This window comes from Pocillopora damicornis, chromosome 9, assembly GCF_964200805.1.
Source record: "Pocillopora damicornis chromosome 9, jaPocDami1.2, whole genome shotgun sequence".
In the NCBI taxonomy this organism is placed as follows: Eukaryota; Metazoa; Cnidaria; class Anthozoa; order Scleractinia; family Pocilloporidae; genus Pocillopora; species Pocillopora damicornis.
In genome coordinates this window covers 4,272,928-4,298,599 of record NC_142678.1, presented here as the reverse complement: position 1 = coordinate 4,298,599, position 25,672 = coordinate 4,272,928, and the positions used below count along the sequence as shown (strand labels likewise).

The window sequence follows — 25,672 nt, the reverse complement described above, 5'->3', positions numbered from 1 at the left end:
TAGGCTTATAAGTTTCTAACAAGTCACTGATATAACTTGGGCATAAATTATTTAAAGCTTTAAAAGTAAAAAATAAGATTTTACAAATAATCCTCTGCTCCACGGAGAGCCAGTGCAGTTCCCTCAGTAAAGGAGTAACGTAATCATGCTTGCGACCACATAAGATCAGCCGTGCCGCACAACTCTGGGCTAATTGCAATCTATGAACTAAATGTTTCGGAAGACCGTATAACAGAGAATTACAGTTGTCTTATCTACATGTGAGGAAGGCGTGTACTAACGCCTCAGTACTACTCACTGACAAAAACTTTTTAATCGGTGTATAGTAGATGATTAGCTTCGGTGTTATGTGTGCGCCATCGTCTTTCCAGTTTTTTTCTCTTGCTCTTTGCAACTTTAATTTCGTCTGTAAACCATGGCGCATAAGGGCGAAGAGTACTAGACCTACTAATGATTGGGGCTTGATTGTCGATCATAGATTGCAGAGTGGAGTTGAATTGATCAATAACTAATGAAAGGTCATCATTTAGAGGTGATCTAATTAGCGCGGATTCTTCCAAGTCAGAGGAGAACTTATACATGTCAATGGCACTTAAACGTCAAAAAGATAACATTTGATCTTGAGCAACATGTTTACAAAAATCCAGATTACACCGGATCATAAAATGATCAGAAAGTGCAGGATCAAAGACCAAGAGATTCTTGATGAAAGATTGTTCCTCTCTAGTGATAATGAGGTCAAGAGTATGGCCATTCTTATGCGTAGAATCATTTACGTGCTGGCGAAGGTTAAATGAATGAAAAAGGCCAGTAAATCGCCGACCAGCATTATTTTGAGAATGAACATGAAAGTTGAAGTCACCAACAATCAGCAAATAGCCTGATGCTGTTACTATATGGGCAAGATAGCTGGCAAACTTATCAAAAAAACAGTGACACATCGGATGAAGGAGGACGGTAAAGGACAATTAAACGGACAAAATACTTCTTAGCCCTGAGTTCCAGCTCAAGATGTTCGAAAGAGCAATAGGATTCATGTGCTTGAATTTTGGCCTTGATATTATTCTTGAGAACAATGTGAACCCCGCCACCAGTAGTATGTGATCGAAGGACATGGTGGAAAACATATCCGTCTGGACAAATGTCACGGATATATTATAAATCCGAGTCATCACCACGAAGCCACGTCTCTGACAGGGCAAAGAGGTCGATATTGTGATCAGCTATGAAATCATTTATCAGCCGAGACTTGTTACAAATAGATCGAGCATTCAAAAACAGAACACACTGAGCTGAACAGGGCAACTGAAGCTCGTAACCCCCCACCCCCCTTTCCACTTCTCCGCCGGTGTAAGATCAGCTAGGGTCCTTCTTGTCCTATCAGTCCAGCGTTTAGTCATTGCTGATCATAAACTATGATGAACCACGCGATACTTTTGAAGTTCATTTTATATATATATAGATAGATATTTTAATGAAAAAATGTTTCGGATAAAACATCACCCATCGTCAGTTGTCTAATGAGAAATAAAATGAAATTATGTAATAAATAGTAAAACAAAGTGAGATGTCAACAAGAATAATTAAAACAAAAAAAGTGAAACTAGTTAAGCTAACAAGGGTGACTAATTAGTATGAAAGGGATAAATTAAGATGTTTCACTTGGGAATTTAAAGACGGCTGCTCCTAGAGGATGTACATGGCTTCCTTAATTTTCAATTGGAAGCTTGTGGAAGCAGAGTCCAGAATTTTAAAACAATCGTTTGAACAAAGGGAGCGACAATTTTCAGAACCTTTCAGGTGCTTAAAGATGTGGGAATGTTTGTCAGAGGAGAGATGTTCGCGGATGCGAGTGGCGACGTGTCTGTTGGTTTCACCAACATAAGAGGCACAACAGCCTGCACATGAAAACTTATAAATAACTTGCGATCGTAAACCCGCAGGGATAGGATCCTCGGCCCCGAACCAACTCTAAATTTTAAACGGGTGAACACCAACTAACTGTCAAGGTCACTGCAAAATGTGCTAACCAATTTCTTAATTCTGCGTTGCGCTGTGATGGAAAAAGGACCGATGTACGGTAATTTAAAATACAAACAATTTTTCTTATGAGCAGCTCTCTGAAAAGAGTCGGAAGGGAAGTTATTGTTATGAAATTTTCTTATAACATTCTCGATGACGATAGAAGGGAACAAATTCCTTCATAACATTTGAGTAAGGTTATTTATGCCAACTTTTAATAATCAACCCTAGCTTAACTTGAATTGAGACGGAATGGAACTAAACGATTCAGTAAGATTTACACAGATTTTCATTAACTTTTAGGGATTAGAATAGTCAATGGAGCAATTTTTTTCCAGAAGTTACATTAATCGAATTCTCTTAACAGTTTGACTCGAATACGCATGCGCAGTCAGGAAGCGTGAGCCTTTCTGAGTTCAAACTCCATCACACCATTCACTTTTTCACGGTCTCTGAGAAAGATCATTTGAATTTAAATTTGCTAATAAGATTCTTCCAATCATTGGAGCTTAATTATAATTATTATGAACGCAGCTAAGTGATGTTATGCCATTTATTCCGAGCATTGTTCCTGACAAAGGTTCATTGCTGAGTATATTATAACTTTTGAGACAAAATCGTTTATTTTCGAAACAATGAATGAGAATAAAAAATGATAATGAAAAAAAGATTTAAACTATAGAAAATCATTTTAATTATGTCTTCCAACTTGATTTAAATTACACTGACAGATAAGTAACTTCCAGTTTAAGAACTCAACATCTAGTTTCGCACTTTTTTAACTTCACCTTTATGAAACCTAAGCAATGCAAGGCAATTAATAGGGAGTTTAAGATACGGTCACTACGGACTACGGACTACGGTAATACACGGTGAGGACCTGGTTCGAGATTTACTGCGCATGCTCGATAGCACGTGGGTTTCGCAGTCCGTCGTGTGGTTGCAGGCTACGGGGAGTAGTCGAGGAGATTCGCGTAGTGAGGACTACGTAAGTATTTTTTTGCCGATTTTTGACCAGTTTTGTTTTCTAAACGCTACTTTTATGTTGAACAGTCTTTAGGCAATTAAACTTGAGCGAAAAAGAAGTAAAAATCACATTTTTTTCTGTTTCTGGTTCTGATTACTGACGCCCTTTGAATTCTATTGTGTTTACAAGCAGATTAGGATGTCAACAGGAGATGAAAGCAGGTAATTCACTTTCTTTTTCTACTTTTCAAAGGTGAACTGCGATTGTAAGCTTCTCTTTCCAGCGTTTGCAGCAGGCCAGAGTCTTTAAGCATCCCTGCATCGTGGCGTGCACCCTCCACCGGACCATAAAGATTTGCTATCAAACCATTTGGCACTACTACGGATTGAAATTTTAGCGCATGAACACGCTTGTGCCCGTTGTATACAACGCGCTGTTTTTCTCCAGGGCGACATATGGGGCGAACCGTGCTGTCAATGAAACCAAAACAATTGGTAAGTGGACTTCCTTGTCTTGCTATAGCACAAGCGTATTCTTGAAGGCAAGCAGGGGTAAGAAATGGCTGATTCCAAGAGGTTAAACGAAACCCATGTTCATTAAAAACCCAATCAAGTACAGTGTTAGCGATCATGCACAGCTCTGGCACCGGACGTCCAAAAGTTGAAATTAAATCGAAATAGCGGCATGGGTATGCTAGTCGTTTTAGCAGTAAACAAAGTCCTTCTAAGCCACTGCAAACTGTTCCCTGTGGGCACTTGAAACTCGCCGGAATCCGCAATGCGTTTAATAACATCGGAATATCATCCTTGGCCACCCGGAAGTGAGCTTCGCACTCGCAAGAGTCGAACACATCCAAACAGAATGGATCAAAATTCCAGTACGGAAATGAAGGATTAACGGGTTGGTAATAATCGTAAAGAACAATAAACTCTTCATCATCCAGAAAACCATCCGCATAAGCGATTAAAAGGGCGTTTCTAGCATCTTCGAAGGACATTTTTTTTCCAAGTGCAGCCGTAGTCCGTAGTCGTTGTCACGATCTTAACGTCAAACAACACTCCAATTTTCGCGCCCTTTTAGCGTAGTCGGCCCAGTCCACGCGTGGCTTGGATTCTCACGCCCAGACGTAGTCCGTAGTCCGTAGTGACCGTATCTTAAACTCCCTAATGTATCAGCTCATTACGAGGCTGAGGTTAATTCCCAAAATCAGAAACGATAAAATATCTCTACAAGTTATTCTATATCATCTGTCGTACTTAACAATAAAACTTTACAAAGGCAAAGAGCACTTTTACATTTTGTATCTCCGTTTATATAACCTACAATGACTCGGAGCTTACTTATCTTTTAAGGGTCTGCACAGGCGTGGCTGTATAGAATAATTATTAACAATCTTAAATGACCCAATTTTGCATACGAGGCGCTTCGACACTAAAGAAGTCAAACGAGAAAAGAATGGCTACTTCCTTTCTGGAGAGTTCTGTGTATCAGAGTAAATCCTTTGCAAAATTACAAAGTGCAATGAGAAAACCCTTTCATTACGATTCGAAGCATCTGTTTCTACAAGCCTACTTGGGATGATTTTTTGTTCTTCATCTTTTCGCTTTTTGTTTCCTGTTTAAATTTTCATTAACTGCGTTTTACAAAATGTCATTGAATTATCAGTGTAGAACTTGTTGGGTATGTTTTCTGCACGATCCATACTCATCATATTTCAGTTCTTGAATAAAGGAAACATTGGCGAAGCCATTCGATTGCGAATGGACCACTCTCGTATATTTCTATTTTGTTCACGTGTTTCTTTCTTCTTTTTTTCAGTTTAACCTTCCTTGTTCTTCCGCAAGATACTTAATTCATTGATCATATAAAGGTTCACAAGTAAGATGATCATGTCATACCAGAATGTTCATGGTTATATCAATTTTATTGTATCACTCAAATTGAAGGCAAGTAAAAATGCTACTTTCTTAAAAGCTGTCCACAAAGCACGTGACAGTGCCGCTTTTCTCAATCTCGCTTGTTATGAATAGACAATAATATATGGGCGCGCGTAGATGTCTAGTTGAAAACGAGAAGAGAAATTTCATATCTACAAATAACTATGTATTATTTTGTCTATCATATTAATTAACACAATAGCCCTTCAATGACAAGAAAAATCGACTTTATTAAAGACAAAATAAAAAGATCGACAATCTCCGAACAAAAGATCGCAAATACGCGCGCACTCAAGAAGAAAACATGCCTTGAATCACTATAAAAACAAGCAATGGGCCTAATTTTCAATAGACAAAATTGTCAGTTATTGCATTGGTCCTTAGCGACAGAAGAAATCTCTCAGGTACACCGCGAAAATCAGCTTGTGGCAGATCTTTCAGTTGTCGATTTTCGTTCTCAGCCACGAGAAATGCCTTTACCAAAGCCACCGAATACGTAAATTTCAGTTTTGTTTTCATATTTTGGTTTTTTCTCCTTTTAAGTTAAGTTTGAACATCACTTAGCGATACGTTAGCACTGCGTTAGCGATACGGATTTTTTAGTGTTTAGCAGCCATAACCCGAAAAAGTTCCTAAAAACGACCTTGGATTGAGATGGAGTGGCGTGAAAGGGGAGTGACGTGTTAGCAGCTGATTGGCGAAATCAAACACACGTGAAAAAGTATCGTATTTTTTCACGTGTGTTGTTACGGCTTTTCTCGGGGCTGGAAATCCGTGTATAACACCGTAGTTTATATGATAATAAGGCTTAATGAACTTTTTTTGACGATCTTTACATTCATTGTTAGCAAACCTTCGATCAAAAGGTACATTTAAAAAGTAACCCTTTAGATGAATGTCTTCAAAACATAACTTTGTCCGGTGTTTCATGAATACAAATCCAAGCAACAAGAGAACACCAAAATAACTCTTATTTCGCAGTAGTTGAAAAAAATTTTAAATGCAAATTAGATAAATACGTAGATTTTTAAGTTAGTGTTCTAGCCAAGCTAAGCAGGATTAATTGAGGTAAATAAGGCATAAAATAGAGTAAGCTGAGTGCTCGTTAGACCCATGCCGTGCGGGCTTCGCCAGACGCCTGGCTTTCTTGAATAATCATAACATTTACCCTCTTTCTTTTGTCCTTCTGGTCATGCGTCAGCAGCCAGTAGAGGAAGTACAGCAAAATACAAAGAATGACTGCAGCACCGGAACAGGATCCCCCGATTTCAGGCCCGCTTGAATTGGTCATGACTCCTGGAAATTGGTTACTCTGTTCTTCTACGTCACACCCATCTAATGGGGAAGGACAAGTAGGAGACAGAGATAGATATAATTATTTCTTTATTACAAGAGAAAATAATGGTCCCATTATTTTCTCTTGATTATTAGTGATGGTAACGGGACTGAACGGAGTCCAATTATGTCGTAAATCCTACGAGTGAGGACAAAATTGGACGACCGCGAAGCGGAAGTCCGATACGTCAGTCACGAGTGTCAATGGAAATACAATTACGACGTTTCTCAAAACAAAAAACAAAGAACGAAGAAAGAAATTTTTCTGAATAAAGAATATTTTCTTACGTTACTGCAAGTACATAACGTTACTTTGGTCTGCTTTTGTTTATTTTTTCAACCATTTTTTTTCACTCTTTTCAATAAAAGAAGGCCACAGATGTCTTGCATTATATAAAAACTAAGTCACATTGGACTACTGGCGTGACCTCCCTTCGGTGTCGAAACACGGAAGTTAAAAACAAATTAATCAACTCCCTTTCGGAACGGGGGGGGGGGGGGAGGGGGGAAGAGAAGATTAATTTTAAAACCATGAAACAAACCGCTTCGGGACGGCCCAAATTCAACTCTCGTCAAACGGCTAAACAGCTACATCGCAATGAACATATTGGATACAATAACGTCAAATTCTATGCGCTGAAAGTTATTAAAGTATCTTTTCAGGGCATGTTTTAGATCGAGGCAGCCTTGAGACTGCTACGCTCTTGTGATTTAATTTTACTCACTTTCGTACAAATCTACAATTTTTCGCTTTTTTGTTCACAGCATACCCACACATTGTAACTTGAGTTTAAAACTGACACAAACAGGCAATCTTTCATGCTTTTCGCCTTTAAAGACTAATGAACAGCGACTAATATTTCTGGAGGGATTCGATGGAGTCCGAAATCGTTTCATTTTCATTACACTTATGTTTACCTTCAAGACTTCATAAAAAATTTAGTAAGTGCAACAGAACTATCTGTTTAGACCTAACAATATCTAATTTGTCTTACCTTCGCTGGGCCGCGCAAGAACAAAACGAAAGCAAGAGTCGCTTCTTTTCCCAGTTCCAGTAGCAATTTCCGTGATTCGATTGTCCTTCCTGTGGTGCGCATTCGATGAAGATGGAATTCTCTTATAGGAAATGTTACATTTGGAGCAGAAAAAAGTTGACATTGGCTGCAAGTGGGCTTGACTAACAGTCACCAGAATTATCATCAAGAGAAGCGCAAGATATTTCAAACAAGAAATCATGATCAACTCCACTTTTTGTTTCATTAAAAAATGTTATCCAGACGCCGATGCATCGTATTGAAAATTTTGCTTATACCCCACTCCCTCCCCACCCCTCTCCCCCTGAACAGACAATGATCATGCAGCCAATCAAATGAGGAATACATCTAAATTTCGTCAGTGCAAAAGCTATTGAATTTGTTGCCCTTTTAACTGGTTAGAAACGAGAAAGGTCTGATATATTACTAAAAGACCACGATTGATTGTAAAAGCGAAAGATTCCCAAATATCCAGCATTGAACTTCGTTCTCGTTTGGGATAAGTTGTGATTCCCGAGTGTCTACCAACAATGTATTTCGCTAAGAATTTCGTTGTATTTATGCTAATGGTTTTGTTTCTTATCGCTCCTGATTGTGATGCTTGGCGAAGGCGTCGTCGACGTCGCTGTACTCCGCGAAGCTGCAAAGTTAGTTCTTGGTCGTCCTGGAGCACGTGCAGCACAGATCAGTGTGGCAACAAGGATCCCAAAGACGATCAAGAACTGTACAGTCCTCGCCAAATTGTGGGGGAGCGCAGTGCCCTGATCTGGATGAAACACGGCTGTGTTATGGATATAAACCGATGAATTGTCACTTAAGCTCCTGGTCAGAATGGAGCGCTTGCACTACTGTCTGTGGCGTATCAGGGAAACAGAAAACTTCTCGCCATAAAATAAGAACAGAAAAGTGTGGAGGAGTATGTACGCCCACCCTCTATAAAACACGAGTCTGTCCTCTCACGAGTTGTTGAAACGGAGGAAGTTTAGAAGGTGAAACATGTTTCTGTAAGAAAGGCTTTGGTGGAAATTGCTGTGAGAAAGAAGGTAATATTTAGAGGTTGGCAACTGTTAAGTGTCTGCTAGCTTCCTTATGATCCTGTGGCAAGACGTATGTCTTACTGTATTCATAACCTCTTAATCAATGCCCCGTTTACCCTACGAAGGATGAATTTAAAACCACTGCTAGAGCTCCTTTCCTAATACACCAAAAACGAAATATTTCAAAAAACATTCCTCAAAATGGATAAATTTTTTTGAAACGCAGTCCAAGGTTCAAACTTACACGTATTATTCTCTTGCGCTAACCTGGGATACATAGGTTATTTTGTCTGCTTCAGTTTCACTATATTAACCATTTTCATTGCCTCGATCGTATTGTTGTCTTTTATAGATTCATCTTTGTCGACGGGTGAAATTTGCGGAGTAGTCATTGGCTTAGTCGCCGGAGTGTGTTTTTTTATCATCCTATCCATTAAGTTATACAAGTTATACAGGTTATATAAAGAAAAGAAAGAAAATAGAGTCACAACATTTAAGCCAAGTTGATGTTTATAGTCTGCCTGGGTCTTGCAAGTAGCCAACTGATATTCCTTTGACTCTTAGGGGATCCCTAAGGTACCCCTTGTACCATAAACTGTTTTGAGAAGAGCAGTTAACTATAATATTATTGCTCAGATGATTATGGAAGGAACAAAATATTACCGAGCTCCCAAAAATGGCCCTTGAGTGACTTGTTTTTCTTGAAAGATAGTGCTTTTGATGTAAATGTCACGCATATCAGTTATTGTGGGCTTGCCTAGTTATATAATGACTGATATGATTTAGTTTTAGCACAGTCATATTGTGGTGAAAATTTCTCAGTTTTAATGTGTTGATTGCATTACAATAATCAACTTTGTGTAACGCAGTTGAGCTCTACAAAATTACAAACATGAAATTGATATCATGATCGGCACAAAAATTTCCTCTAAAAAGGAAATTGTAAATACGAATCATTTCTCTTATGCTGAAAAACAAACCGGCTCAATGGAGCAGGGCTCAGAAAATGTAGAATATGAAGGAGGAAGTTCGTCGGCAGTAGCTCCATTTTGCTTTAAAGAGGCTCTGGTTCAATGCAAATAACAAGCTCAGAAGGATTACCCGAATGAATTTTTCGCTACGGCAAGCGTGACTTTCCGTTTCAGGTTCTTAGAAACGATATCTTCCTTTCTCGGTATTCAATAATCATTGTTATTTATGGAAAGGAAGTTATAAGGATTACTTTGTAATCTACTGCGACACTAGAACACTGCAACCCGATGGACGCTGTCACATGCGGTTAGATTATATTAACAAACCGAATTTCATTTTTCCACCAGTAAGGAAGTGGTTAACTTTTAAATTGTAAACTTTGGGTCCACTTTGAATGACGTAATAACACGGAGATTAAAACTACGACGTGTCATATGATCCCTTATATGTAAAACGCAGGCTTTAGAAGTTTGAACACAAATGTTACTTTACTGAGGTTTCTGTTTATTGTATTGCGTTGTGCATGCATTTCCGGAAATATCTCTGGGGAAGGGGGGTGAGCTAAAACAAGAGAAGATTAAAAGACCAATTACGGTATCTCACTTCAAATTGGAATTTTTTTTGGCAGATCTGGAATTTGGAACGTTGATTTAAGTCACTTAAAGCGCCAGAGCAGAAGACATGTACCCCTTAATGCACTTCGCGTGATTTGTATTTAGCAGATAACGAAACCGTACTTGGCCAAAGATAGGGAAAAAAAATGTCTGTTATAGTGGCTGTGCATAGTTAAATAATGACAACACATCCACATAATCAGATCGTAATGAAGATTTATTTAGCTGATCGCATTACAGAGCTCTACAAAATTCTGTAAAGCCACGAGGAATGACATTGATATCATAATATGCCAAAAAACTCCATCGCATAAAGAATTTGTGAATACAACTCATTTCTTTCCAGCAGAAAAACAAACCGGCTCAATAGAGAAGGGCTCAGAAAATGCTGAATATGGAGGAGGAAGTTCGTCGGCACTAGCTCCATTTTGTTGTGAAGAGACTCCAGCTTCAACGCGGATAACGATCTCGGAAGAATTACCTGGATGAGTTCTTGTATCCGATCTTAAAAATCTGTAAATTATGTACATCAGCAAGCAGAGTACAAAAACTCCACCGGTGCAACTTCCCCCAATCAAACCTCCGCTTGAATGTGCCATGGAATTGGACTGCAAAAAGTTGTCTTTTCTGCGGCTCACCTCTTACGTTCCAATCTAATCTATTACGGAGATTAAAGATTAAAAGTAGATTTTTATTAAATTAAAGAAGTACCGTGCGGAGTATTATAATTTAACAATTGGTCATCTCCTGAGCTTCGCTTAAGCAACCGGCAATTTTCCCTACGATGCCTATCCCATATTCAGAGTTGAACATCTGAAAACCAATTAAAGAACAACAAAAAAACAGAAACCAACTCAAGACCTCGATATCAAAGCTCAGCATCCAATAAATGCTTAGAGCAGATTTGCTTCTTAGACCGTATAATCTTGTGCGATTTTAATTGTTTCGTCACTGTGGAGGATGAATCACTTGCAGACTTTAGAGTTTCTTTTGTTTCCTTTACGTAAAAATCTCTTAGGCTTGATTTTGCAACTGCTTATCATACCCTTGTTCACAACATCTCGATAGAACAAACTGTAAAGTCCGCGAATATTTTATGGAATATTTTGATAAGGTAAATACAAGCGGTTCCGTTTTAGCTTCTAAGAAACGAAATCTTCCTTTCTCAGAACTGAACAACGGATGTCTATCACGGAATAGAAGTTGTCACTGTAATCCATAGGCGAGACATGACGAATAAACGCTGTCACATACGGTTGGATTGTGTTCGCAAAACAAATTTCGTTTTTTTTCTATCGATAACGGAGAAGTGAATATGATGATATTCAAATTGTAAACTTTAGGTCCACTTTGAATTGACCGAAGAAAAGGTTATTAAAAATTGAAAAAATTCCATGACTTTCTATGTGTAACCAGGCTCTAGAACTTTGATCAAAAATGTTATTTTGTTGTGGTTTCTGTTTACTTAGTTGTGTTCTCTGTTGTTAATGAAGTCGTTCGCTCTTTTGCATAACGTGAACTTGCTTAATCTTTTGCAGCGGATTAGTAAGAAAGGTAAACAAAACGCAAATATATACTTTGAATACAGTTTAGATGGATAATGAAATCCCTCTTGGTTAAACAAGAGTTAAATATTCGTTAGACTTCAACTCAATATGTCAATTTGATATTATCATTGTTATAAAATAACAATAAAGCTTTCACAAAATATGCCTCAGGGAACAAAATGCCCACGAAACGCTTTGAATAATACTTGTTTTCAATGCTTTATGTAGAAGATGTAGAATAATAATTTTCTTCAAAATCAAACATTTCGAGTTTTGTTCTATGTCCTAATAGTAACTGTTTTGGAATTTACCGAAAAAGAAACTAGTCAAAGGGCATGTTGCGTTTATGAATGCAAACGCTGTTCTCAGTCAATTTTCTGTGTCCGGCGTTATGAACAGATTGAGGAGGAGGTGGGACTAAGAAATCAGAATTCAACCTTTCTTCGATCTCTGAAATCTGAAAGTGCACAAAACTCAACCAAGGATAGAACGAGATATGAAAATAAGTTTCAATTAGATGATAATGTACAGTATTACAGAAACGGAACTTTCCCATTACAGGCAATGATATAGATCTTAACGATTTTAATTGCCCGATTGAATCAACTCTGGAATACTACTCTGCGATATTTGTTTTCTGAATGACAGTCAGCAACATCACCAACAGAATTTTGAACCTCACCACCTTTTATTTATAGGTGATGTAGCGATGTATATTTCAAACGAAAGCTGTTTTCCCATGTCAACGAATATATTTACTCATTATGTCGATTTTTAGCTAAATTCCACGCTTTAGTTAGAGAAATTTCATTAGTCTCTTAGCAAAGACATTTCTTAACATACTTCATACATTTCTTACCTTTTCTAAGCACAGCTTCACTAGGAAGAGGCTGGCAATGTAATTGCGTGTCCATACATGAAACGAAGGGTCTTTCAGTCGGTCGGCCAGACCTGCTCTTGTTAGTAAGACCTATCCCAAATTTGATCCAGATGACAAGAAAAGGTCACTTATCATAGACCTTCTTGATGGTTTCTGCTAGAAAAAGCAACGACTGCTCCAAACGAACCCTCCAGTAACGCGATGAGTTTGTCTCGTACAACTAGGAAATCGTATTACTTTCACGAGCCCAGCAAACCAAATGCTAATCAGCTGACGAACATGCGCGTCTCAAAATGTCAACAAGACTTATGTTACATCCTAATGAATCTAACACGTAGAGTTGTTAACAACTGAGCAATTAGAATTCGAGCTTCGTCTTTGGAAGGTTTCGTTGCATACATTGTTTGAGACAAATGGTTGCCGCCGAGACTGAGCTGTTGATTCCATGCGTACTTAGTCTCTGGTTTGAGTGAAGCGCTTGCACAACCCCTTGTGGAGTATCAGGAATACAGACCAGTTTTCGTCACAGAACAACTGATGACACGACACACACTTTTTTCAATTCAAGGTCATTTGTCGGATTTTTTTCTGATTATGGCTGTTAAAACACTGAAAAACCCGTATCGCTTAGAGACAGTGACGTTCAAACTTTCCTAGAAGGGGAAAGAAGGGAAAGAAAACCAAAATACGAAAAAAAAGTTACGTTTTCAGTTGCTTTGGTAATGGCTTTTCTCGCGGCTTAGAACGAAAATCGATGACTGGAAGATTTGCCGCAGGCTGATTTTGACCGTGTACCCGAAAGGTATCGCCTGTCGGTAAGGATCAAGTCAAGAACTGGGAATTTTGTTTATTGAAAATTACGCCCATTGTTTATTTTTGTAGTGTTTCAGTGCATTTTAGATCGTTTCAACGATACCTCTCACCCGTCAACGATACATCTCACTTATGAGCTATCAAGTTAAACACTCGGAGCGAAATCCCATATATACGCGCGCCCAAGTATTATTCTCGATATCTCGCCGATTGAAAATTGAAATTGTCATTTTCACCGGGGTCAATAAAGGTGTGCTTTCAGGCGTCCTAACACCTTTTTGATTGAAGCTGTCGTTGTCAAATTCGTGGTGGTTTTATAAAACAGGGAGGTGTAAGTGTTGAGCGATGGAGGAATGATCTTGAGCGGAATGCAGCTTCCATCTTCAAGAACCTTTGATTGATATAAAAAAGTACGCATATAGGCAGCAGTTCATTTCAAATAAAGCACTACTCAGTGCAGTCAGCAATGATTTTGTTGTTTGTATCAGGAACAGAGGCTAGTCGTTGTCATGACTATCAATTTCGTCCGTTAAACGTTTAAAAATTTCGTCATGGTTATTAAGAATGGCTGCCTGTTAGGATCGAGAATCGTCCGTCAACGACCATTTTGGTGAATTGCTCATATTTTGCCCAATGATACCCTTTGGTAAACTATTTTCAAAAATCAAGTTTAAAAGTTCCGACGATTATTAAATTTTTAGAAATTGGCGAAAATTTGAAAACGCGGTTTAAGTGCGGTTTTCCGCCTATCAAATTGTCCAAAATTCACTGCAAAAACCAAGCTCCGTTGAAGGCTTAAAATTAATTCAATTGACACCAAACTTCACACGATATAAGAAAAAGCCTTTCCATCCATTTTCACTATGTTAATTTTTCTGTACACATTGATACTGAGAATTTTTAAGTCTTCTTAGCAACACCCTCAAAGAGCGCTTAATATGACAGCAAAAAATAGGTTAAATTTAACGCGATAAAAGTGTACCTGGTACCTCATTTTTCAATTTTTTAACTTGATATTCGTAATATAATGATACTATTTATTTCCTGAGTAAACTTTGATGCTTTGAATCGGACCGCTTCCCTTCGAAAATACCACAAATGTTTGTGTCCAGAGCGAGCAAAATGATGTGTGTTGTGTAAACAAACGCTAATCTTATCATTCTTTCCCTGATGGAAAAAGGTTTTAAAATAAACTTTAATTCTGGAAATGTCTGACTTGTATTCCACAAAATATTGAGTTATAGTGAAGTCGTACATTCAGAGTTGTGTGAGAGCTGAGAGAAAATAAAATCACCGTCGAAAATGTTCTTACAGTCATTTCATCGATCACCATTACAAGTAGTACGATTACGAAAATTGTGACAATTGATCAGTCTGTTGAATGACTTTTAAACATTTCATCTGCAAGGGCTTTGTTTTAGTTTGTTTTAGATATATATGTATATATAAATCAAGAATTCCAGCGAATACAGAAGTAGAACAGCATTCTTTACAAGCAGTTCAGTGTATTAACGCGAATTGTTCCTATTTATCATAATTAACCGACATCCGGTCCCAACAAACACTGGCCGCACCACATGAGACCCTACAATGGGCTGTCATCATGAAATATACCATAGACTGAAAACAAAAACTTTACTCAAGGTCTGATAACTACACGATAACACTATTATACTTCAATCTCAGATGTATTTTCATTGAGCTTCCAACATCTCGCACCATCTTGACCAAGATGCTGTAATTCAAACACAATTTTCTCTCGTGGTAAAGCCTGTCACGTCATCACTGCCCACGAAGCTCTTGCCCAAATGGTTGAAATTTCGTAACAGATCTAAGGAAAGTTATTTCACGGACGAGTCTTGAGCTTTCATACGTGCTCTCATCAGAAGTTATTATTTCTTGTCATTTTATGGCTCTCTGTAGCTATATAACGCTAGTTGGTAAGGTGACCCCTTGCGGGCGATCTCCTGATTATCCTGGTCAGGTGGAATGCATTACACTCGAGGATTGCACGAAAGATGTAACTGGACATCTATCGACTCTTGGACTGAGTGCAGATGAAGGTTCTAGAACTGAAATGAAGCTGCTATTAGCCAGAGCCGGTAAATATTGATTTTGTGTGTTTTCAGGTAACTTTATTGTGCTTATGAATGAGTGCTGCAACAGATTTAATTGGTGTTATATTTTTTACAGGTGTTTTCTCATTTGAGCAAAAACATCTTACCCTGACTATTTGCCCACGCCATAGGGCAGACTTTGGCATACGTTGGAGGACTAGGAAAACCCTTTGTGCGATTCCCAAGGATCTAGCGACACATAAGTCCTCAAGTGCCAAAGGAAGCAACCGTGTGGATAGCCGAAAATCGATGTATATTTTTTGCAACACCAACACCTTAGTTCCAGTTGGGTCGCGTAAGTTGAATTGCTTCTGTTGATAAATGTTCTCATGAAATTGCTTTTTCTCACGTTTATTTGTAATACCTTACACAAAAAAAAGCACTATAAGTTTCAACTTTCTCAAGCTAGCAAATTTTATATTTGTGAGGAAACTGCAATTTATATTGCTAACGTTTTTTTCTCGTCTGAGTAGCTGATAATCCATTGATTGATGACAGATTGATTACTTTATACCTAGAAATAGTAATTGATATGAGTTATTTACTTTGCTTTTTTTTTTAATAAAAGCAATTTGTAGGCGATGCGACGAGTTTATCTGCAGGCAAGTTGCAGATGAACAGACGCCGGCGGAGGGCGCTGGAGCAAGTACTGTGTCTACCCCTAAAGAGCCTCGAGTGGTGCAGATACCTGAACAACAGACAATGGTAAGCTTCAAATATGAATTGATGATCTCAATCTTGTTTTTTAAAAGGAAAAGAGTCATTTTTAGAAGAGCATAGAAATTGGAAAAAAAATCGAGGAAGAAAAAACACGTGACAAACACAAACACAGCGTGACAAACACAGTAGTAAATCTGGGACAAGGCTCCTTCGTTGACCAGTAAAACTCACTGCTTTTCGGTCACTTTTTTTATATGAGGGTTGGGGAAGGGGAGCGGTGCTATGCCGCACTTTGGTAGGCTTATTCCTGTCCCACATTTTTTTGTTTTCTGGATGTCCCGAAACAGTACCTGGTGCTGCTGAGATTTTTTATTACCCGAAACTGATTCCCTACAAACATATACAAAGAAATCGGTTTTAGAGATTTGATGCTTATAGAGCAAAACTTTTCGTAGGTTCATGAGATGGAAACAGACCGTCCAGGAGAGGAATCAAGTGCTGGCAGTGAGTCATCTTCTGATGGTCTAGAGACGGACTTGATGTTTCTGGAAATATCATCCCAGGGGTTGAAGGATGACTAGACGTTTCTCAGTCCCGATACTGCAAGCCTCGTCTCCTCACCGAGTGAAGAGAGCATCACCTCAAAGCAAAATTCCCGTGAAAAGTTGAACGAGTATCTGGTGTCCAAAAACATTGAACCTGTCTCTCAACCTTGGGTTGAGTGGGAAAAGGCCAGTGACAGCACTAAGCTTCGGTATACTAGACGAACCGCAGAGATTTTTTCTTCTGTGCTCCACGACCTAACACCCAGTTGTGCAGGTTCTCTTTGGCAAGCAGTCGTCTCTTATCCTGCCATGAACGAAGCACTTGGGCTGGACGAACTCTCCGAAACTTCCAAATGCTACCTCCAGGTCTTAACTGAGGCATATGACAAAGCCTATGGGTGGGACACAAGACGGCAAATTCTTTCGATGATGAGTGGCGTTTCCAATTATAATGATATCTCGAGATTCATACCTGGCTTAAGTAGATATCGTTTTACCATAGCTAATCTGCATCGTCTTCAGCACGGAAGCGGCGCTTCAGTGACCCTCCAGCCTTCATCAAAGATAAGAGTCGACCCAAGACAACTGGATCACTTTTTATCTTATATAACAAGCCCCCATTTGGTGCAAGATCTGCCATTTGGACAAAAAACACTGAAGCTCTCCTCTGGACAACTGGTTGAAGTACCCAATGTTATTCGCACCATGATACCGCAAAGGATAGTGCGTCAGTATACCCAGTACTGCAAAGAGACTGGATTTGAGGCGTTCAGCGAGCGGACGATGCTGCGTGTTTTAAATGAATGCAAGGCCTCGACCAGAAAGTCTCTCCAAGGCCTTGACTATTTTGCAGCAGACGGGGCGCGTGCGTTCGATGAACTAGAAGGCTTAGTTCTTCAATTGGGGGAGCTTGGTCGTGGAAAGGAGTGGCAAGTGCTATACGTGAAATCATTAAAGGTGGCCAAATTCTACCTGAAGGGTGATTTCAATGTAAGCAACCGAAAGTGTCAAGAGTTCCAAGAAAATTGGATTATGTTTTTCAAGCAGGGTGATCTTATTTCACAAATGGATGGAAGTATGGCACGAAAAAACCGTTCCGATGACAGGTCCACCCTGACTGGGAAATATACGTAGGTTTTTGCTCTTGGTATTCGTTTTTTATCAGTATAAATTATGCTTGTAATAGATTTTATCTTCTCAGATTATTGAGGTTATTCGATTTAGATAACATGAAGCATACATATTGCAAATATTTTTTGTCGTTAAAGTTGCAGTAACACGGTAATCCATGCTTTGTGTCAAGCTGTGTTTCCTATTTTCACTCAGGTTCACGTGAGCTCTTCTTCTCCCGTTGCAAGTCATTGCAGTGTATTTGCTCTGAGTGAAACCGAAGATTCTGACCTGCGGCAGCAATGCAAACACAACCATGACGAGCTCTGTGACCAATGTGAAAGCTTGCATTCGACCCTGAACGACATATCTACTGCGGTCGATGAAGCATCTTTTACCACAGAAGAAGACAAAGACGAAGCTTTGTTTTTCGTTAGCTCTGCTACGCTTGCCATCCAGTCATGGAAGTGCCATTTGCTGAGGTCGACCCATCAAGATCAGGCTCGTTTGGACGTCATCGATGCCCTTAATTCTGGAACAGTATTCATTGTAAATGACTGGGCCGTGAAGTTCTTGCCTCAGAGATACCGCGAGTCATAGACAGACTGGTTTGGTAAGCGGGGTATTTCTTGGCACATATCTGTGGTATACAGACGAATAGAGGGTGTGCTACAGTGGCAAGCCTTTATCCATGTGATTCAGTCCTGTACCCAAGGAAGTTCTGCTGTTACCGCGATTATGCAACATGTTCTAGCCACATTGAAGCAAGAGTATCCTGAAATCAACAAGGCCTACTTCAGGCAAGATAACGCCGGCTGCTACCACTCCTCCCGCACGTTAACGAAGTGCCAAGAAATTTCAGCGAACACCGGAGTGAAGATAGTCCGCGTTGATTTCAGCGACCCGCAAGGCGGGAAAGGGGCTGCAGATCGACTAGCTGCGAGTTGTAAAAGCCACATTAGGGCATTTATTAATGAAGGCCATGATGTCTGCACCGCCAGCGACCTGAAGGAAGCTCTGCTATCCCATGGCGGTTTGGAAGGTGTACGAGTGGTTTCTCTGGATACCATCGAAGAAACGCCAGACGATGTGCAAACCATTACAGGAATCACCAAGTTGAACAACTTTGAGTTTAGTTCAGTGGGCTCTATTTCCTGTTGGCGCGCATATTCCGTCGGCCAAGGAAAAGTGATCAAAATTGAAAAATCCTCTTCTGGTGAGTTAATGGTTCTTGAATAAGCCCAGGCCTTTCTGCTAGTTTATGACAGTCTGTTCTGTAAGGTTTCTATTAATAAGGGAAAAATTTTATCCGCAATGCATCATAAAAGACTTTCCATAAGAGATTAAATGTTTACAAAACGCTGCTCAAACAAACAAAACACAAGAAAAAGGGGTGAGTATTTTAAACCCCTCTTACACGGTATTCTGTCGTGGGCTGCCTTTGAGGGCTACGCGTTGATGCAAGATAATTATTTCTTAGCTGTGTGGCTGTCATATTTATATTTCTCTTATATCTTTTGAAGGTCCTGGACAAGGGATTCTGCAGCCATCATTTTCTGCAGGAGATTTCCGTTCCTATAAAAGTACCCCCCACAAATCGTCAGGGGAAGAAAATGTGGCTGAAGAGACAGCTTCCATAGAACGTGGCCAGGTAGCAGGGGTGTATTCATGTCCTCAAGACGGCTGTACTCGTGTTTTTCAAAGGCTTTCAGCCTTAGAAAAGCACTTGTCACTTGAAAAATGTACCAGGGTACCAGAAAAAAATTCTTTAATGGACTTGGCAAAAATTGGCTACAAATCGTATTTGGAGGAAGGTGTGGGAAAGCTGCCATCGCTTCAAGCCCCTGTACGACAGGAAGATTCTCGTGTTTCTCTGAAAGAAGGATGGGCTCTTAGAGTAGTAAGGAAGGCTTACAGGTTCAGTGAAAAGCAAAAGTCGTACCTTTTATCTAAATTTCGAATAGGGCAGACGACAGGCCACAAGCTTGACGCAGAGGTAGTTGCTCGAGAAATGCGGCGTGCCCGGGGCACCGATGGTGCACGACTATTCCAGTCATCAGAATTCCTCACAACCACCCAGATCACCTCCTTCTTCTCAAGACAGAGTGCCTTAGTACGCCAGAGAGATCCTGATGAGGCTGATATCCGAGCAGCTCAAGAGGAGAGTAATTTTAGCGAAGCAAAGGAGACTGTCGCGTCAATACAACTTGACCATCCCCTGATCTACGATCAGTACGATCTTTGTGAAATGGCGCTAAATGACTCTTTGAAGATCCTGAAGCTACCCATGCTGCAGCACATGTGTGAAGACCTTGGCCTCGATATACCATCAAAGCCCATGCGTAAAAAGGCCCCGTACTTGGCTCTACTGAAAGAGATTGTCAGCAAATGTACTTGCCAAAAGTCATCGTGATGCTGACTTTCTCTTTAGTTTAGCAGAATAGAAAAGTGAGGAAGAAACGAATTAACGGTGACTCGATCCTAATCGTCAGTTACTAGTTATCTCATTTTTAAAGCTCGTAGAGTAATTAGAAGTTCTTTCGTTTTGTTCTGTTTTTCTTTTAATCATGCCAATATTGACCCTCACTTTCCTTTTCTGGTCTTCACATTGGTAATGAAGTTTACTCGTCTGGTAACTGACACATGCAAACTGACAGACGTGAGAGTATTCAACCTACATTTCTTTCCGCTCATTTTGAAGTGCGGGATTTCTTTCTATAATTTAACGACATAATTATTTCATTTGCGGTTTCTACGCGGGTATGTTTCAGCACCCCCGACACGTTTCCAATGGCGTTACGTTGCGTGACATTGATAATCACATGGATAACAAGAACTGTCGCCTTGCATTTAATTACTTTGAAGGTCAAAAGTCGCCTTTCCATGTATTTAAACCTACAGAAAATGAGTTCTCAAAGTAAAAGATAAAAAAAATCTAATTTATCAGCATGGAATCAAGTACTAATCTACTAAGTGGCTTCTCTCGAATGTATCTTTTGCATTACTTGAATGTGAGTTGGTGCTAATGTAATATGTACTCCACTTGTAGATTTTTAGCCAAAAAATATTTTGTAGAACCTTTTCAAATATCTTACGGAATAATTTACTTGTCACTTTACATTTTCCGAGCTACAAACCGACACAGCAGAGGCCGGATTTAATTTGGAGATTTAACAACTCGATATGATTAAATTACCTTGTTGTTTGTTTACACACTTTGCATCATTTTGCTCGCTCAAGTCACAAACACTTCTGCCATTTTCGAAGGGAAGCAATGCGATTCCGAGCATCACACTTTCCACAATGAATGGAAAATAGCAATATTTCACGAATATGTTGTTGAAAATCTAAAATATGTGGTACCAGGTACATTTTTTTCGCGTGAAATATCACCCGTTTTTCGCTGCCATTTTACGCGGTCTGTGAGGATGTTCTTTCAAAAGCTTAAGTAATCCCAAAATCGATGTGCCCAAAAAAAATCACTCACTAGAATTGAATGAGAATAGCTGTCCTAATATCGTGTGGAGTTTGGTGTTGATTGATTCCATTTTCATCCTTAAACGGGGCTTGGTTTTTGCAGTTAATTTTTGACTGTGCGTCATGCGGAGCCTGAGCTCCGGAAGCCTGAAAACCGCGTTTTCAGATTTTCGCAAATTTATGAAAATTTAATAATCGCTGAAACTTAAAAACATGATTTTTGAAAATAGTTTATCAAAGGGTATCTTTGAGCAAAATATGAGCAATTCACCAAAATGGTCGTTGACGGACAATTCTCGATCCTGACAGGCAGCCATTCTTAAGATGAATTTGTCCTGCTATGCTCAACTCTTGTCAAAACTATCTATGCATTATAGTGAGTCATACATGTCCACCCAATGAGATCCGTTGTTTCGCAAAAATTGAGAGCAAAAGTATTTTGTTATTGCTGTCGAACCATGACAGTGATAGTTTGTAATAACGCCACCAAACCAACTCCAGTGGAAAAACATCATATTTCTTTTGGTGTAACTTGCATTGCATGAAATTCGATTGCGTGAACTGGAGTTTCTCTCTCCTAAAATCATGTAACGAATGATCGAAGAAATATAACGGTCACTGACTAGGTAACTTAAAATAGCTAAGCTCGCCTCCAAAACAAAATAGAAATATTGCGGCTTTTAATCAGTGGTTACGAAATAGAATTTCCTTTGATGACAACATTTGATGTGAAATTAAAATTCTCTATTGATTCTTTGCTGTTTCGAAGTATGAGTCTTTGTCCGGTAGTCTTATCAATATTTTGATTAGAATGCGCCGGACGCTGAGGAAATAATTTCCGCGCGAGTAAAAAATATATTAACCTGCTTTTTATATACTCAACCTTTCACTTCCCCTCCCCCCTCCCCTCACATTTACTGCACCACAGTATGCCTCGGAGAACATGGCCATAAAACACAGAAACAACGAGAAATGAGGTGTCTCCTTTCTTCTAAAGAAGTGTGATTACTTCATGACGTTTCTTTAGCCTTAAAGGGGATAAAAAGGTTTCGCATTCAGGGAATAGCAGAGAGACTAAAGTAAAAATCTTAATCGTTTATTCAGTAAATATCATCAATGATGAAATTATTGCGGAAATTTCAACATGCCCAATGGCTAAGAGAATGCAAATTATTCCCTAGTCGATCATAAAGTTGAAATTTGGTTCAAAAGTTGAAACAAAGAGTGCTAATCAAATTATTTCTAAGACACTTTGGGATAGGCTCTCGAGAGCCTTCTGACTTCTACGTTTTTTTCGGTCATAATCGTTGCCAAAGTATACTCGTGCTGGTTGAATACAAATTGCTCTCGAAATCATTTTGTAACAGTATAAATGAGAAAAAATTGAAGGACGAGCACAAAAAAACTCTTCATTAGCCTTGTGTCGGCTTATTGAACGCTATGAATTTACATGAAACTTCTTAAAGCTTAAGCACACTCCTAATGCACTTTCAATGTTCGATAAATACTGGGATGGTCTTCTCTGACGCATTTTCAGTTCAGAGGTATGTGAGCACCATTCAAGAGAAAAACCAGTGCAAGTCATTTGGTTTTGATGCAAAACGCATCTTTCGTCTTTTCTTTGTCAGCACAAGTTGTATTTACTGAATCCAAAAGAGGATCACGTTGATTAATTCGTGATGTATGCAACTTTTCATGGTTAAAAATGACACAGAGAGGATATGGTTTGGAATTTAGGGCGGAGTAAAATTATCACCTGGTTATATTGAGAAAAAGCAGCCTAAAAGGTCATTGCAATGCAAAGATACTTAAAAACCTCTTGATGACTTGAGCCATCATTCGAGTGAGAACTCTAACCAGCTTTGCATGATATTGACGTCACACTCGGGTTTTATCATTGGTAACATTTCATTCAGAGTACACCGCGGTCAAACAACATATTCATGGAAAATTAAGGTTATGATTTTCTCTTTTTAAGTTTTGATACTTTACATTTATGCATCAACGTCGATGGAGTTTTCAAAGATTCAATAAACCTGTTTAATTCAAAGTCTTGCCGATTGCGTCTCCCTACTGCGCACAATGCTTTGCGGATGGGTTGCGCGCTCCTTGACAAAATGGCGGCTTTTATTAGGGCCTGAACTCGCGCTCGGTTGATTTGTCATTTGCTCGTGAACGAGCTCGGTTGATTTGTCATTTGCTCGTGAACGAGCTCGGTGATCCCTTTTTCTTAAGAAACAATATTAAATTTTTGATATGTTCACGAAAAAACATATTTTGAAGAGAAAGAAAGCTATGAGTTTTATAACTCATGGTAAAAGATTTGAAAATCTTCGTCTATGTGGTGTTGATTAAAGGCTCCATTCATTAGAAGTTTGAACACGGTAAAGGGTCGGAAAATAAGCATATTCCCCTAACTGATTACCAAGTTCGAGCGTAAAGCGATTGATGACTAGAATCCCGGTTCGAGTCCTTGTATAACTTGTAACAGGCTATCGCTAACACCATGTTTCGCTCGCCCATTTTTTCACTTTTCCTTTCAAATAAGTAGTTAGGCAAAGGCTTGTCCTTACACAATTTTAATTAAAGGAGCTCTACAAACATTTGACTTAATTCATCTTGCATGTAGCGTTTTAAGCTTAACACTAAGTATGCTGTGTAGAAGGTCAAAAAGGCAACTTTCGATAGATCCGCATTGATTTTCGAGGCCTGGGTTCATCTCCTACAGCAAACCCAATACACACATAGGATAGTGGCGATGAAAGCTAAGCATCCCGAAACCGACTCCAACAACTCGACCTTGATTTTGTATGAGCTTGTGTCAGTATCTGTATCTGAAAAGGAGAAGAAATATGATAAGTAATGAAAAACTTGATCCAGATCAGCAGGAAAGTCATTTGAATGATCAGTTAGCCGCTTTTCAAGCAATAAGATATATTTTTCAAAACATTTTAAGAATTTAACCGGAGCGGAGGTGGTCGATCCAATTCACCCTTGAGCGTGAAAAGGATAGACATTTGCCCTTTCTTGATTTAAATGTGTCCAGAAGGGTTCAGGGTAATTTAGAGACAAGTGTCTATCGTAAACCTACCCGCACCAACAAATACCTCGCTTTCGATTCTCAACACCCTATTTGCCATAAAAAGTCTGTAGCCAAAACTTTACTCAGGAGGGCTGACTGTCTACCATCGATCTTCACTCGATTCGAAGGCTGAGGAGAGGAAATATGTTTCTAATGCCCTAAAGGAAAATGGCTACAAAAAAAACCTTTCTTGCTTCCTGGTTTGCTTCCTGACGCCTATTCACACCTCGTCAGAAAAAAGGCCGCTAATTAGTGATCATATAAAAGGACCTCTTATTGCAGCGTTTAGATCACCCCTGATGAAGTCACTAGACAGGAGTGTCGAAACGTTGGGTCTATGAATCGTAACTTCTTTGGTTATATTCATTAAATCTGTAAACCAGAGTAGCATCAAACTATGTCAGAACAATATATGCATTTACAAGGAAAGTTTTAAATTAAATGAAATTATGAACTAAATTCAATAAAATCTAAATTAAATTAAGTTATATTAAATATTATTATATTATATGAAGAACTGAAGATGACAGAAGAACTGTGGAAAGAGAAAAAAACAAAACCAACTAGTTTCCCGAGGGAATATACATAAAGTGCTTTAATTTTTGTCATATAATTAGACTTTCCCTTAAACAATCATGTGTTCCGTGCGCAGGCAACAACTGCGCGATCGTCTCCCGGTCGGGATACATTTGAATGTGATCAGGGGCACGTGACCAAGAATCAACAAATCCCAAATCACATGTGATCACAAATCACAGTCACAAAATTCCCAATCGAGACTTAGGTCTAATTGGAAGCGTAGTTTTTCTCATGGTGGTAAGGGGGACGTGAACAAGAATCAACAAATCACAATGCTCGTTTTGTTGAGTGAAAGTCTATGTATATAACAAATGCAGTTATTCATATTTCTGAGTGGACTTGACCTTTCTTAGTGTTCTCATCGTCTTCACAGCAATCACCAGAATATCCCGCTTTGCATATACATGCTCCATTCATTAAGCTGCCTCCGTTTAAGCATCTGATCTGAGGACAGGCTCGTGTTATTGTTAAGTTAAATGCACCGGGGCATGTACCTCCACACTGCTCTCTAATCAGTCGGCGACGGGTGCTGGTCTGCTTACCTCCTACACCACATATTGTTGTACAAGGACCCCACTCCGACCAGGAACCAAGTAGGCAGTCAACTGGCCCGAATCCACTGCAATGCCAATCTCCCCCTACGTACGACATGTATAATTAGTTTGAAAGAAAAATATTCTAGTTTTTCGAATAATTTCCGTAAACTCCGGTAACAGCTGGAGAGGATAAGGAAATATGTTATTCGTTGAAGCGAGAAAGATATGCGATCGTGTTGCGCATCTCTTGGAACCATACTCGGGAAAAACACGGCAGAAAATGAAGGTTGGAAAGTTCCCTATGAGACGCTAAGTGTCGTGGCAAGTTCAAGCAGTCAATATTCTATTCGGTTTTTGTGTTGCGGATAGGATTAGACGCGACTGCATGTATCGACCGTCAGTGATGCA

The 25,672-nt window shown here is 39.2% G+C and overlaps 5 protein-coding genes across 5 annotated transcripts in view; 3 read left to right on the top strand and 2 right to left on the bottom strand.

The window, feature by feature from the left end:
- Positions 1-25,379, bottom strand: part of LOC149039707 (spondin-1-like) — a 159,440-nt gene extending 134,061 nt beyond the window's left edge. The window contains exon 1 of the mRNA XM_089183167.1: positions 25,073-25,379. Within this exon, the coding sequence (XP_089039293.1) occupies positions 25,073-25,379 (307 nt within the window). The remainder of the gene's footprint in view (positions 1-25,072) is intronic.
- LOC149039710 (uncharacterized) lies at positions 3,216-4,149 on the bottom strand. The gene has a single exon (XM_089183069.1). The coding sequence runs from the start codon at positions 3,984-3,986 to the stop codon at positions 3,216-3,218; it is 771 nt and encodes a 256-aa protein (XP_089039195.1). The 5' UTR covers positions 3,987-4,149.
- Positions 14,757-16,516, top strand: LOC113684173 (uncharacterized). The gene is made up of 4 exons (XM_027201510.2): positions 14,757-15,260; positions 15,352-15,570; positions 15,844-15,980; positions 16,391-16,516. The coding sequence occupies exons 1-4, from the start codon at positions 15,068-15,070 to the stop codon at positions 16,514-16,516; spliced, it is 675 nt and encodes a 224-aa protein (XP_027057311.2). The 5' UTR covers positions 14,757-15,067.
- On the top strand, positions 16,874-18,190 carry LOC149039709 (uncharacterized). Its single transcript, XM_089183068.1, has 2 exons — positions 16,874-17,470; positions 17,807-18,190. Exons 1-2 carry the CDS (start codon positions 16,907-16,909, stop codon positions 18,188-18,190), a joined length of 948 nt encoding a protein of 315 aa, XP_089039194.1. The 5' UTR covers positions 16,874-16,906.
- Positions 18,166-20,801, top strand: LOC149039708 (uncharacterized). The gene is made up of 2 exons (XM_089183389.1): positions 18,166-18,806; positions 19,114-20,801. Exons 1-2 carry the CDS (start codon positions 18,329-18,331, stop codon positions 20,001-20,003), a joined length of 1,368 nt encoding a protein of 455 aa, XP_089039515.1. The 5' UTR covers positions 18,166-18,328; the 3' UTR covers positions 20,004-20,801.
- Positions 25,380-25,672: the final 293 nt, after the last annotated feature.